Here is a 13,899-nt window from a genome sequence, read left to right on the forward strand (position 1 = left end):
ACAAGCATGACAAGAAGTTTGAGAAAGACAGCCTTGGACATCAGGGACATATGAATTTATAAACTGCTTGGTGACCAAGACCATAATCATAATTTTAATGTTAACTGTAAAATGCCTCAAAGTGTTCCCTGCAGGCAAGGGACATTTATTTAAATGGCTTCTATCACATGATAAAGAGCTAAGGGACATCCTCATGAGGCAGTTGGGAATGCTTTTCAGGACCTTTGGCATAGAGATAAAAGACGTTACATAAGCAAATCCAGGGAGAAACTGATACAGAAAATGTGCTTATGCAGTACAACTCGGAATGACACACACACGTCCAGGCCCCGCGTAGCAGCTCACTTCCTTCAAGCCGTGTCCATTGCTGTCACACTGAGCAACAGGAACAAATGTGGAGTTGCTGTAGTGTCAGACGTTTCTCTAAGGAAACGTTCTGCCTAATGAAGGAGTTTTGGCAGACCGTGGTTTTGAACTTTTGTTTAGTTAAGAGAGCCTTTGTTCAAAGGAAAGCATTTGTGGAAGTCTAATATGTGAACTGGTAAGAGGGGAGACGCTGGCATGTTTGGGCCTCTCCCTACCCCCACCATCCCTTGTCAGCCCCTTGGGTCTCCTGGAAACCCCATATTGGAAAACCATTAGAATGGTGTCAAAAGCTGAACATTGTAAGCAGACGTACAGATGCTAATCTGGGGCTATACTTTCTAGCTAAAATGGACTTCGGGTTTCTCACTTATGAAAATGAGGGCAGTGATATCTGCTTTGGAAGGTGGTTATGCATATGAGTGAAGACGTGCTTGAAGTGCCCAGCACACTGCCAAACACAAAATGGCCTCAATAAAAGTGAGCTCCCTGTTCCTGTAAGTAACTGTCATTACACTCCTGGTATAACTAGAGGTTCAGGATCGTGATCCCTAGTGGGTGTGGTACAGGCTCTTGAAGAAACCTTTCTATGGTGCCAACCATAAAAATAACGTATTGGAAGAGGGCTTAAGCAAATTGGGGAAGCTAAGGCAATTATCAGCCAACTAGTCTATGCACCAATCATGAGGACTTCACTTCTTCAAATCCATATACAACTTGATTATGACTTGAAAATATTCTTCTAGAAAAAATGGCATCTGGTTCCATTCTTCCTCATCAACTACTGATCTCCAGTCGGAGTCCTCCCTCTTTCCAAGCTACAGATGTTCAGAAAAGAGCACTGCAGGTTGTTGTTACCTAATGTTCACACTGTCAGTATTGACCAAATCAAGAGCAGACCGGGGAAGTTCAGACTGATTCTGTGCAAATTTTGTTTTGTGCATAGGCTTGGGGACATGACATATTAAGGAGGAGGCAAATAGTCATATAGCCTAACGGGGACTAATGGATGAGTCCATCATTCTAAGGAGAAATGTCCTTGGGATATGACAAGGAAAGAAAATGATAACAGTAGAGGGAAAGCTTTGCTTTAAAATATTCTACAAAATTTTCATCCGTTGTACAATGTTTTCTCTTCCATGGCCCTTCCTCCCCATCATCAGCCACATCCAGTTCTCAGTCTTTGCCATTAGCTCAAAGTTGTAGGTGTCCCTCCAAGACTGGTGGGTAAGTAGAGGACCATCAACACAGCTAGGAACAGTATCTTTGAGATATAGTAATGGAAACAGTACCGTCTGCTTCACAAATTACATTTCTATATATGATCTCTTCTATTAACAATTCTAATTAACCATAATTGCCTTTTCATGCCTGATCCCACAGCGCCCCCTCCTGGCTCTTTCCTTCCCTGGCACTTCCTCCTCACGCAGAGGACCCACACAAACAGCCTTGGGCTTTGCAACACTTCAACTTCGGAGTCTCAGCTTCCTCATCAGCAAAGTGAGCCAATTCGTGAGAAGGTTCTAAAATACCTTTCATCTCTAACACTATCTAAAATGTAAAATTTTATATAAGGTTAAAATTAAAATCTTAAGCAATTAGTTGGCCTGAAATTCTTAGTGCTGAAGATTCTGAAGGGCCAAGTTGATATTTGTTGAGTCAACGAATGTTGTCTTAGTACCCAGGAAAGTGTACACAGCAAACATACAGCGAACAAAAACTAAGCTCTGTGATTTGAAGTCTCCTACTTCTGTGTAGACTGGGTTCTGAATCCACAACACGGGGAAAGCAAGTTATCTATAAACTAGGTGCATTTGTTCTTCAAATATATCTATCTGATCCAGGGCCCTCAAATGTGGATAAATTTATTTCTTGAGACAGTGTTGCCTTATTGTGTTCTGTTTGGCTTTACTGGTGCCTAGACTATGCCTGAGTGGCCTGAAGGAAATGAGAATAAAATAGTAATTTTTTTTTTTTAATGAGAAACTCATTTGGTTATCATACATTGACTCTTCAGAGGGGTAGAATCTGTGCGGGCCATCAGCTTTCCTAGTTGATACATTTCTCTGGGGCAGAGAGAAGGAAATGGAGCTCCGACTATTCCCCCTGGCTTCTGTTATCAAGACGATAAGTGTTGAGTGTAAGGTTACTGACAGCTATTATTTATTAAGCCAGGCCCTGGATGTGAATCGCCTGGGTTGTCCGGGTAAATCTGAGTCATTTTCTAAACAATGACAAGGATCCTATAACATGGCGAGCTTTAGAACTTTCAAGCAGAGGAAGCCAGTTCACATAAGTGAGGCCTGCTTGTCCATAAGGGACCCTCATGCTGCAGATACAACTTCATATGAAGTCTTTTAGCAGGTCTACCTGCTAGGAGACCAAAACAGGTGTTTTCCAGGACCTGCTCTTGCCACAGCTTGGGGCGGTTTTACTAATCTCTCGCGCTATCACTTCTGGACCACTAGGAGATGCTGGATCGGAGCAGCGAATATAAGTGTTCATTGGAATTCTCACTCCACAGCCTGAATCCCAGTGACCCTAGGCAGAGCTGCTGTGGGCAGTGAACTTGGCAAAGCCGCTGACTGTGTTCTCCACTTGAAGATTCACAAAAGACATTAGCTTATTAATGACCCTAAGAAACTTAAATGTAAAAAGAGAAGGGGGTAAGTTTGAAGGGAAGAGAGAGAAAGAGGAACAAGGGAAAGAGAAACTTGTTAAATTTATTTCACCCTGCATTTGGGGGGTGGAGAGCTTATTTAGCCACCAACCTCTTCTTAGTATAAAACCTATTAAGTCCTGCTGAATTAGAGTTCTGCAGATGTTCCCTCCTGGAAAACACAGAACCAGATGATCACTTGAAAGCATCTTAACCTTAACAGTTCTATTACGTATCTTCTAATGGACAATTCTGATGAGACCCTTCCTTCGACCAGAAATCCTCCCTGGCTTCCCCCTGCCTATAGAGTCCAATTCCTTAGTATGGCCTTCAAGAACTACCAGAAAATTGGCATTAAGTTATCTTTCCAATCTGGGTTCCCTTCTTTCCTGCCCATGAGTGTCTGCTGCCCCCAAAGTGGATCTCGTAGGCTCTCTTATCTGTTGCTTTATCACCTCTGTGCCTCTGTTCATGCTGCCGGGGCCAGTTGGGATGCCTTTTATAGTCTTTGCACATACAAATGCCAATCACTTTAAATAAACGAAACAATGACCTCCTCTCTAATTTATATTTAGAGCTCATCAGCCCTTATACTAGACAAGGTACTGGGCTTTTCATATAGAAATATCTGTCTATATTTTTACCTTCCCCTAGGCTTCTTGGAAGGACAGCTTTATGCATGGCTACCTGTGCACTAGCTCCTTGCACAGAATAGGTTCTTATGAAAAGAATAATCTGAAGGTAAAATGACTGCTGGGATTCAACAGGATTCCCTCCCAGGGCAGATAGAGCAATGGTCTGAGGACCAGAGGCCTGTTCTGGTTCTGCCATCAGCATGTGGGGACTCAGACCATTCGCTTCTCTGCCTGACAGCTTAGTGTGCTCACCTGTGTAAAAACAGGGGAAAGGGGTGCCTGGGTGGCTCAGTCCATTAAGCACCTGCCCGGGGCTCAGGTCATGATCCCGGGGTCCTGACTGAGCCCTGCTTCAGGCTCCCTGCTTAGCCTGCTTCTCCCTCTCTGCCCTTCACTCTGTCTCCTGCTGGCACATGCTCTCTCTCTCTCTTTCTACCAAATTAATAAATAAAATCTTACACACAAAAACAAAAACAAAAAACAAGGAAAAGCTGGCAGGGGCCACAGGCCTTCTGGATCTAAATATTCTGAGATTCCCTTGACTTATAATCCAGTTTACAAAAAAAATTTGAGAGAATGCTACTAAATTTAGAATATCAGAGAACAATCAACATAAAACAAAACAACAAAAAGCAAAAACGGAGACTAGAGATCTATTTGAACTTTAGTAGAAGATAAACTATTAATCCAAAGGAAAGATCTCTAACAAGGGGCTAATAGTGAAGAAATTGTCCTGAGTTCTCAAAACTGTCCACATACATGACTACTTGACTACATTGTAACGTAGACCTGGTCTTAAATATATACTTTCAGAACTCATCTCTGCAGAAAATGCTTACTTGAAAAACCTAGCAAACAAAAGTCTTAATTCTCTAATGCACTGGTTCCCTAATGTGCCCTCCAGATGCATCAGCCCCCCTGAGACCTCCTTAGAAATACAGATTCTCAGTCACCATCCCAAGCCCTCTGCTTCCAAAACTCTGAGGACAGGGCCAGGAACCTGTGTTCTAACAAGGCCTCTAGCTGATTCGGATGCCCAACTAAGTTTGTGCACAATTATATTGTGAGTAAATATGTTCTCACCTGTGTCCATAAACTTAAAAAGACAGAAATGTGCATTTCACTTTTCACTTCAGTCTGTCATCACTAGTGGACAATCACTCCAAAATGGAGTGATGGCCAATATCTCTGGTCTCTGGCCTTTGATTTCCACCAGTTCCTCCGCTTGGGCAGCTATGTATCCACTAAAATCTGGTCCCTCTCTTACAGCCGACCAAGCAGATCCCTGCAAATTCCTGGCCTGTGGCGAATTTGCCGAGTGTGTAAAAAACGAGCGGACCGAGGAAGCCGAGTGTCGCTGCAGGCCAGGGCGCCAGCACCATCAGGACTCGGGCCTCTGTGGCCCCACCGAGGAGTGTGAGGTCCTGCAGGGAAAGGGAGTTCCATGCAGGTAGGTTGAGCACAGTCACTTACAGATCCAGGAATTTGCTCTTCTTGCTTTTGAAAAACCTGTCTTTAGAATGAATGTGTACGTTCCTCTAAAGCCATGGTTCTCGGTCTCCAGTGAACATCAAAATCTCCCAGAGGAGGACTTCTTTAAACACATGGCTGGCTTCTGCCAAGTTTTTTTGATGCAGTAGGTCTGGGTAGGGCCCAAGTAAGGCTGCTGCTGCCGGTCCAGGGACCACACTTCAAAGCCACTGCTCCAGCCTCGCAGCTGTATTGCATTAAGACCAATAGGGAAGGGAAAAGAGCCTGCATCAGCTTCAAGACCCAATACCGTGGGTCTCCTTCATTAATTGGTGTTGAAGCGTGTGTGTGTGTATGTGTGTGTGTGTGTGTGAGAGAGAGAGATGTTTTTTTCCTATTTGTAAATACAGCTTTCGTCATGAGAAATTTAGAAAATACAGAGAATTATGAGGAAAAAATGTGATATTCATATTAATTCTTATCTTTTGATGTACATGTTTATACAGAATGTTTACGTAGAATGTCCTAAAGCAAAGTGGAATCAGACTGGCTTCTTCTTTTATACTCAGCTCTTTCACATAGAACATTCCCCCATGTCATTAAATATTTTCTGTATCATCATTTTTAATGATTTTTTTAAAGATTTTTATTTATTGGGGCGCCTGGGTGGCTCAGTGTGTTAAGCCACTGCCTTCGGCTCAGGTCATGATCTCAGGGTCCTGGGATCGAGTCCCGCATTGGGCTCTCTGCTCAGCAGGGAGCCTGCTTCCCTTCCTCTCTCTCTGCCTGCCTCTCTGCCTACTTGTGATCTCTCTCTGTCAAATAAATAAATAAAATCTTTAAAAAAAAAGATTTTTATTTATTTATTTGACAGAGAGAGAGACACACGGGGAGAAAGGGAACACAAGCAGGGGGAGGGGGAGAGAGAGAAGCAGGCTTCCCGCTGAGCAGGGAGCCTGATGCGGGGCTCAATCCCAGGACCCTGGGATCACGACCTGAGCTGAAGGCAGACGCTTAACGACTGAGCCACACAGGTGCCATTTTAATGATTAAATAGTAGTCTATTCAGTAAATACATGTTTAATCCATCCTTTATTTCCAACAGAAAGGTTAAGAGAAGCTCTTAAGAAGAGGAAAAGAATGCGAGATATTACTGGCCTTCTATTCACGAACCAGACTTTAGAGAGTGGGTGGTGTTATGAATGATCAGGGGACACAGAGACTCCTTACTCTTCTACAAGTCCTGTGACACCCAGATCAAGTCCATACTGTGCACTCTGCCCTGGAGAGCTTCTTCCTGAGCCTGTCTCGCCTTTCCCAGCCAAGTCTCTCCAGTGACACACTCTGGAACATCTCAGTGGTGATCAGCTTAGACCCATATCTTGAGTAGATAATCCTGTGTTTGTTTTTACTTCCTCCCGTTTATTCTAGTGGCCACCATCTCTAGTTTCCTACCAGGGAGCTCATGGCCATCTGCTTTACTCCATCAACAAGAAGCTAGAGAGGTTTAGCCTTTCTCTTCATGAAAAGTACCTGTTTTCAAAGTATTAACACTTTAAAAGACAATGATTTAACCCAGTGATGGTTAAGAAGCATAGAGTCAGACAAATAATGATTAAAATTTTGGCTTAGGGACGCCTTGGTGGCCCAGTTGGTTAAGTGCCTGCCTTCGGCTCAGGTCACGATCCCAAGGTTCTGGAATTGAGCCCCACGTCAGTCTCCATGCTCAGCAGTGAGTCTGCTTCTCCTTCTGTCTGCTATTCCCCCACTTGTGCTCTCTATCAATTAAACAAATAAATAAATCTTTAAAAAATTTTTGGCTTAGCAACTTACTAATCAAGTCACCTTGGACCAATTACATCTCCAAATCTCAATTCCCTCATTTGATAATGAGACAATAAAACCCATCTATTGGGTTACTGCAAAGGGTATATGAACTTCTGTTTATAAAGCATCTTTACAAAGAACATAAAGCACAAGAGTATCCAAGTGAGTGAGGATTATGATAATGCTGTCAACGTTCTCCAAGTTAATCTCAAATAAAATTCCAATAGGATTCTAGATGGAATTTGACATTCTGGTTCTAAATTTGCTCTGGAAATGAAAATGTAGAACAGAAAATCTTGAAGTAGAATGATGGAGAGGTTACTCTGTAGGGTAGTAATATTTAAAATAATATTTAGGGGGCACCTAAGTGGCTCAGTGGGTTAAAGCCTCTGCCTTCAACTCAGGTCAAGATCCCAGGGTCCTAGGATCGAGCCCCACATCGGGCTCTCTGCTCAGCAAGGAGCCTGCTTCCTCTTCCTCTCTCTGTCTCTCTCTCTGCCTATCTCTCTGCCTACTTGTGATCTCTGTCAAATAAATAAATAAAGACTTTAAATTAATTTATTTTTAAATAAATTTAAATTAATTTATTTTTAAATAAATTTAAATTAATTTATTTATCAAATAAATATATTTATTTTAAATAAATAAAATAAATATATATTTATTATATATATAAAATAAATATATAAATATATAGAAAAAATAAGAATAAAAGTCTTTAAAAAATAAAAATAAAATAAAATAATATTTAGAACACTAAGACAGACAGTAAGTACACAGAACAAATATGTATGTGTGTGTATATATATATATAAATATATAAAAATATATATGTGTGTGTTTGTATATATATATACAAACACACACATACACACACACATATATATATACATGCCCCAAATAGACCCTTATATTTAGAGAACTCATCTTAAGAGTTTCAAATCAGTAGAGAAAGTATGGACTGTCAGTAATAGAATACAATTGGCCTTCCATTTAGAAAATAAGATAAAATTAGTTTTTTACTATACACAAATCAATTCTGTATCAAAGATTCAAACAAAATCAAAACGTTGGAAATATGAGGAAAACTCTTTTTTAAGATTTTATTTATTTATTTATTTGACAGACAGAGATCACGAGTAGGCAGAGCAGCAGGCAAAGAGAGAGGAGGAAGCAGGCTCCCTTCTGAGCAGAGAGCCCGATGCGGGGCTTGATCCCAGGACCCTGAGATCATAACCCTAGCCGAAGGCAGAGGCTTTAACCCACTGAGCCGCCCAGGCGCCCCAGAAGACTTTTTTTTTTTTTTAAGATTTTATTTATTTGGCAGAGAGTCAGAGAGAGAGGGAACACAAGCAGGGAGAGTGGGGAGGGAGAAGCAGCCTCCCCGCTGAGCCAGGAGACGCATGTGGGACTCCATCCCAGGACCCTGGGATCATGACCTGAGCAAAAGGCAGACGCTTAAGGATAGAGCCACCCAAGGAAAACTATTTTTAAAACCACATCTATAATCCTGAGCTAAAAAAGCCTTCCCTAATTAAGACACCAATCCCAGATGGCTTTAAGAAGAGGATTTTCACAGAGGGAAAGTCACCATAAATAAAGTTAACATATTAACAAAGTGGGGGAAATACTGATAACCTATCTTATAGAGGTTGAAAATCCATAATAATCAGAGCTCCTACACATCAATAAAAGACAAACACACTGATATTAAAATGGGCCAAGAATACAGAAGTGCAATTCATAGAAGAAATCGAGATGACCAAGAAAACATAGGACACGATGTGCTCAGTCTCACTATAATTGGGGAAATCCAAAAACAATAAAGAGATCTCACATTACTCATGAGTTTGGTAAAAATGTGAATCCTCTCCAGTGTAGGTAACATCAGGGAAAACTAGTTCCCTCAAGCATTGCCGGAATGTGTAAATTAGAAAAACCTTTTTCTAAGAAATATTCGCTAGTATCGATAAAATTGTAAATTAGATTCAATTACTCTACTTTTAGACAACATCCCTACAAAAAAATATAGAGGCATTTGCGCACTAAGTTATGTTTATAAAAATGTCCACAGCATCATTGCTTGGAATCCTGAAACAATTGCAGGGCGCGTCTATGGAGAAGCGTTCGGTCGCGAGTAGCGTGCGTATTCGTGGCCACCGAGCGGCGGGTAGAGGCCGTGATACAGCCCTCCTGGGGCTGCTCTCGGAGTGAGACATTTTATTAAATGAGAAGAGTAAATTGCAGGACAATAGATCCTGCTTGTGTGATGATTTAATGTGTATACTTAGAATCAGACTAAAATCAGCGATATGGCACTACCATTTGATCAGTAACAAAGCATCAAATACGGGCAGTTTTCTGTTTTTGCTCAAATACGTAAGGAAAAGCAGAGGAAATCCGAGGAATGACAGGCACGCGCCGCGGCTCTCGCGGTAACCCAGGAAAGAGCAGAACTGCTCCACGTCGGACGCTGAGCCCCGGCCCATCTCCTCGGCGTGAGGACAAACGGCCCCCGCCCGCACGAGCCGCCTCGGACGCGCAGCACAGGCGCGCTGATCGCCCCGCAGCCCTGCCACCCACTCCTGCTGCTCCCAGCCGCCGTCTTCTCCGCGACTCCGACAGCTGACGACGCGCGGGCCACAGGACCGTGGACCTTACCAGCCATCGCTGAAGACGGGGATTCCGCCCTGCGGCTTCGGGGTTAGACCCGAGTTAAAACTCAAGCCCGGGCCCAGCTACTTGTGACCTGAAGCAACTCCCAGCCTCGGGCTTCCCGTCCGTACAGTGGGGATAACAGGCGTGCGTGGGTGGGTGAGCGGAGGAATAAATCAGGTGCTCGGCTGCGAGCGTGGTGGGCGCCGCGGGGTCGTCCGTCACCCACCCCGCAGCCGCGACGGGGAGAACCTGATCGCCCCCACCTGGCACTGGAGCCTCAACTCAGCAGCAGATCAGCCAAGGGCACCAGCCAAGGACACCCAAGCGTCGTCAACCCTGAGAGCCGCGCTCGCTAAAGCATCGCGAACTCCCTGCACTTTGGCTGGTTGACCTGAAAGAAGGCGATAGGAGCATTGCGCTGAGGGCCGGGGCCTTACTGAGAAGAGCCCACGGACACGCCGCGGACGTGTTCGGTGCCTTTTCTTCGTCGTGCCACTGCCAGGTCATCATTCGTTCTGTTTTCCCCTTTGTTTTTCCTTCGGTTCTTTTCCTCAATTCAGTACTTACAAAGGTACTCCATACATTTTTCATGCCCTTAAATTTTAATTGTCCTATATTCAGTTATAGTAGGAAGTTGGCAAAAATTCTCCCAAGAATAAACAAAATATTCATTTAGCTTAACGAGTTTGACTTTTATTAATTAGTTATCATTATACATATGCAGAAAATGCAAATCTAATAGAGTAAATTATTTATGACTTTTCCTCCTCAGATCTAAATTTCCTTTAATAGGCCTAATGTGTTCCCTGTGATATTTTTATGATAATGAAAATTATTTCCAAATATAGGAGCCAGATTAAGGAAATGATGATGCAAAGTGACATCTAGGAAGAGATTTTAATAAGGAAGTACGTGTCTTAACTACAACAAGATCCCAAATTTACTGACTTGCCACACCCGAGACAGCGGAGGGATCCATCTTTTTTTTATCTCTAGTAGCTCTTCTAACTCCCTTATGAGCACTCTCTCCACTGGATGGGGAAGGGTTGGCGGGCAGGGAACCAAGGCAGGGAGTGGTTAGAGTTTAATACAGTCCAAACCAGGGCGCCTGGGCGGCTCAGTGGAATAAGCCTCTGGTTTTGGCTCAGGTCATGATCCCTGGGATGGAGTCCTATGTCGGGCTCTCTGCTCAGCAGGGAGCCTGCTTCCTCCTCTCTCTCTCTCTGCCTGCCTCTCTGCCTACTTGTGGTTTCTTTCTGTGTCAAATAAATAAATAAAATCTTTTAAAAAAATCTTAAAAAAATATATAGTCCAATCCAATTTTTAAAACTTCATCTGATTAAGAGTTGGAACAATCAATTTAAGCAACTCAGTTCCCTTGGAGTATATAATCAAGCTCAAAAATCCTTTCCCTTCCCTTCCTATCTCCAAGGTGGTGTCTGTTTGGGGAGTGGGGGGTGCAGGCCTCTTCTTGCCTCACCAGGCCCTTCGGAAAGTTTCTATCCTCTTATTTCTCCCACCTGCGATCTCTTAGTTCTGACCCCAGACACATACTGAGCCCTTGGTTCAATGAGCCTCCAAGTCACCCAGCCAGGGTAAGTAGGAACCAGAAATGCTATCTTAGCTGATGGTAAAAAGAACAAGGAACTTGTCTTCCAGCTACACCTCCCGGATAAGCTCTTCCTTCTTCCTAGTGTGATGCCATCTCTCAGCCTTTCCCTGAAATGACAATGGACAAAATATTAGGAGAAAGAAAACCATTTACTCATAAGGGAACATATGTCAGAAAGCATTCCCCAAATATTATATCCATCTTAAAATGTAAAGAGGGAAAAGGCAAGATGCAAAATGTGTATACACTATCATCAGAAATGATATGTGTATTAAAAAGTCTGGAATTATATATATCAAATTTTTAAATAACTTTTATTTTTGAACTTTATGAACAAATGTCATTGCAGTTGTTTCTCAGAACCTGACTTTTAAAATAACGCCAAAAAATAATAATAACTACACTTTTTGCAAGATGAAGTTATCACTCATCTTTCCCATGAGTTTTGTTCAGTCCTTCTAACACCACTGCCTAAGGAACAGCAGGCCAGCTGGAAGGCTGAACTCAGAAGCAGAGGCAGAGAGCATAGTTCTGCCAGCCCTGATGGAAAGCACCTGCAAAAATAGGCGATCCGTTTTCATTGTCGTATTAATTTTAAAGCTTAAATAATAGAAAGTTGTAGTTGCTATTAATGGTGATAAGCCCATGAAATAGGATACCATGTTTTTGCTTTCTTTTGTAGGTCACCAGGTCACTCTAAAAATCAAGCATACAAAACTAGTGTTAAAAAGTTCCAACATCAGCAAGATAACAAGGTAAAGTAATACTTCTATATGTTGGTTTTGATTACTGAATTTTAAAGAAAATTTAAAACATCTCTAGGTCTGACTGTTGTTATAAATAGAAATAAGTAAGAGCAAGAAATAAGTAAGAGATAAGTAAGGGCTTTATTTGCCAAGATTTTTAATTTAGTATTGGAAGGGGGAGGGGGAGTGCATTCCTTGGTGTGAGAAAGACAGAGATGGAAGGCTGGCATTAAATGAAATGTACAGACAAAACAATAAAAAAACAGAAACAACCCAAGTATTTATATTCACTTTTTCTTGTAAAAATATACGTGCAATTTATCAAATGCATTGCAACAGGTTGTAATTTTCACAACAATTTGTATTCCTGGAACTGAATAATTTTGTACCTATTCTTATTAAAATATCTTTTTATTTCAAATAATGAAGTAAAGCAAAAATATGTAGAGAAATAGAGGAAATGTGATTTGTGAACTGGGAGTAACTTCAAAAATTCCTAAAAGCTCATCCTCAGATGAACATTCCCTCCAGTGTCCTAGGTATCCCTTCCAAATTATTCATCCAACTTATTTTACTAAAATAATTGTCTTATGAAGGGAAATAACTTATCTGTAACCAGGTTAAATATAGATTTTTTAAAAATAACTTTTGAGAAAATATCTTGGACAACTTTTAGTCTAAAATAAAAAATTTCCAAAAAAATCAGACCATCTTTGATGGTAAGAGTGATAATCAGCCAGTGCCCGCTGTACCTGAGACCGGTAGTGTTGGGTGGAAACAAACACCTCAAAGCTTGTACTTGAATCGAGTTATTGCAATAGACGTCAAGGACCCTGAGACAAGCACACCAAAGGCCAATCATAATTTCATGTATCCAGGTGCATACAGAAAGTAATGTGTGCCATTTTGATTTCCTGCAACAAAGGCAATTAGAAAGACAGAAAAAGTTCAAACTTGAGCCATAAAATGGCAATGAAACACCAGATCTGATATTAATAAAAGGTCTGGGTTGAAGCAAACACCAAGTAAATACTAAAGTCCCAGGGAGAATTAAGGGTCACATTTCATATGAAGCAGAAGCATGGAATCATCATGTCTGTTTGCCCCCTCTGCTTTAAAAGATGGCTCAACCTGAGAATCTAAATGGGTCTAAGAAGAGAGAGAATATATCCCTACTACATTATAAAGTTAGGAATATTTTGGAGGGCATCTCCAAACCTTTCAAAGATGTCCTAAATAGCAAGCATGTTCTTTCAAACACCAGTAGAAGTGACACTGGGATGAAATATGGATTTGACCTCGAGTGGCATTTCTTAAGCTCTTAAAACAATTTCTCTTCCAGATAATCAGGAGAAGAGATTCTGAATTACTGACTGGAGGATATGAAGAATTTAACCTTCAAGATTAGGAAGGAAATTAAAAACTAAAAATATACAGATAACTTAATCTGTCTCAAGAGAAGTGGTTTGCTTTCTCAAGGAAAATTGTATCCACTCTGTTAAAATTCTGAAAACACACGCAGGCATATTCACTGGTCATCAGAATCCAGGCATAGAGTCAACACTGAGAACCAACACATACCATGTTTCTTTTTTTTTTTTTTTTTAAGATTTTATTTATTTATTTGACAGAGAGAGAGATCACAAGTAGACAGAGAGGCAAGCAGAGAGAGAGGGAAGCAGGCTCCCTGCTGAGCAGAGAGCCCGACGTGGGACTCGATCCCAGGACCCTGAGATCATGACCTGAGCTGAAGGCAGCGGCTTAACCCACTGAGCTACCCAGGCGCCCACCATGTTTCAAATAGAGAAGAATCGTGTACTTGAGGACTGCTACATGCTGCAGAAAAAGAAGCTTATTATCAAAACCCAAAACACAATCATTAAAACATATTTCAGCTACTCCAGACTGATAGTCAAAGTATAGCAAGAC

The 13,899-nt window shown here is 41.7% G+C and overlaps 1 protein-coding gene across 1 annotated transcript in view; it reads left to right on the forward strand.

Moving 5' to 3' along the window:
• The window catches only part of IMPG1 (interphotoreceptor matrix proteoglycan 1), a 127,036-nt gene extending 113,658 nt beyond the window's left edge, over positions 1 to 13,378 (forward strand). The window contains exons 15-17 of the mRNA XM_044236289.1: positions 4,927 to 5,107; positions 11,907 to 11,979; positions 13,313 to 13,378. Coding sequence (XP_044092224.1) covers positions 4,927 to 5,107; positions 11,907 to 11,979; positions 13,313 to 13,378 — 320 coding nt within the window. The remainder of the gene's footprint in view (positions 1 to 4,926; positions 5,108 to 11,906; positions 11,980 to 13,312) is intronic.
• Positions 13,379 to 13,899: the final 521 nt, after the last annotated feature.

This window comes from Neovison vison, chromosome 1, assembly GCF_020171115.1.
Source record: "Neovison vison isolate M4711 chromosome 1, ASM_NN_V1, whole genome shotgun sequence".
NCBI lineage: Eukaryota > Metazoa > Chordata > Mammalia > Carnivora > Mustelidae > Neogale > Neogale vison.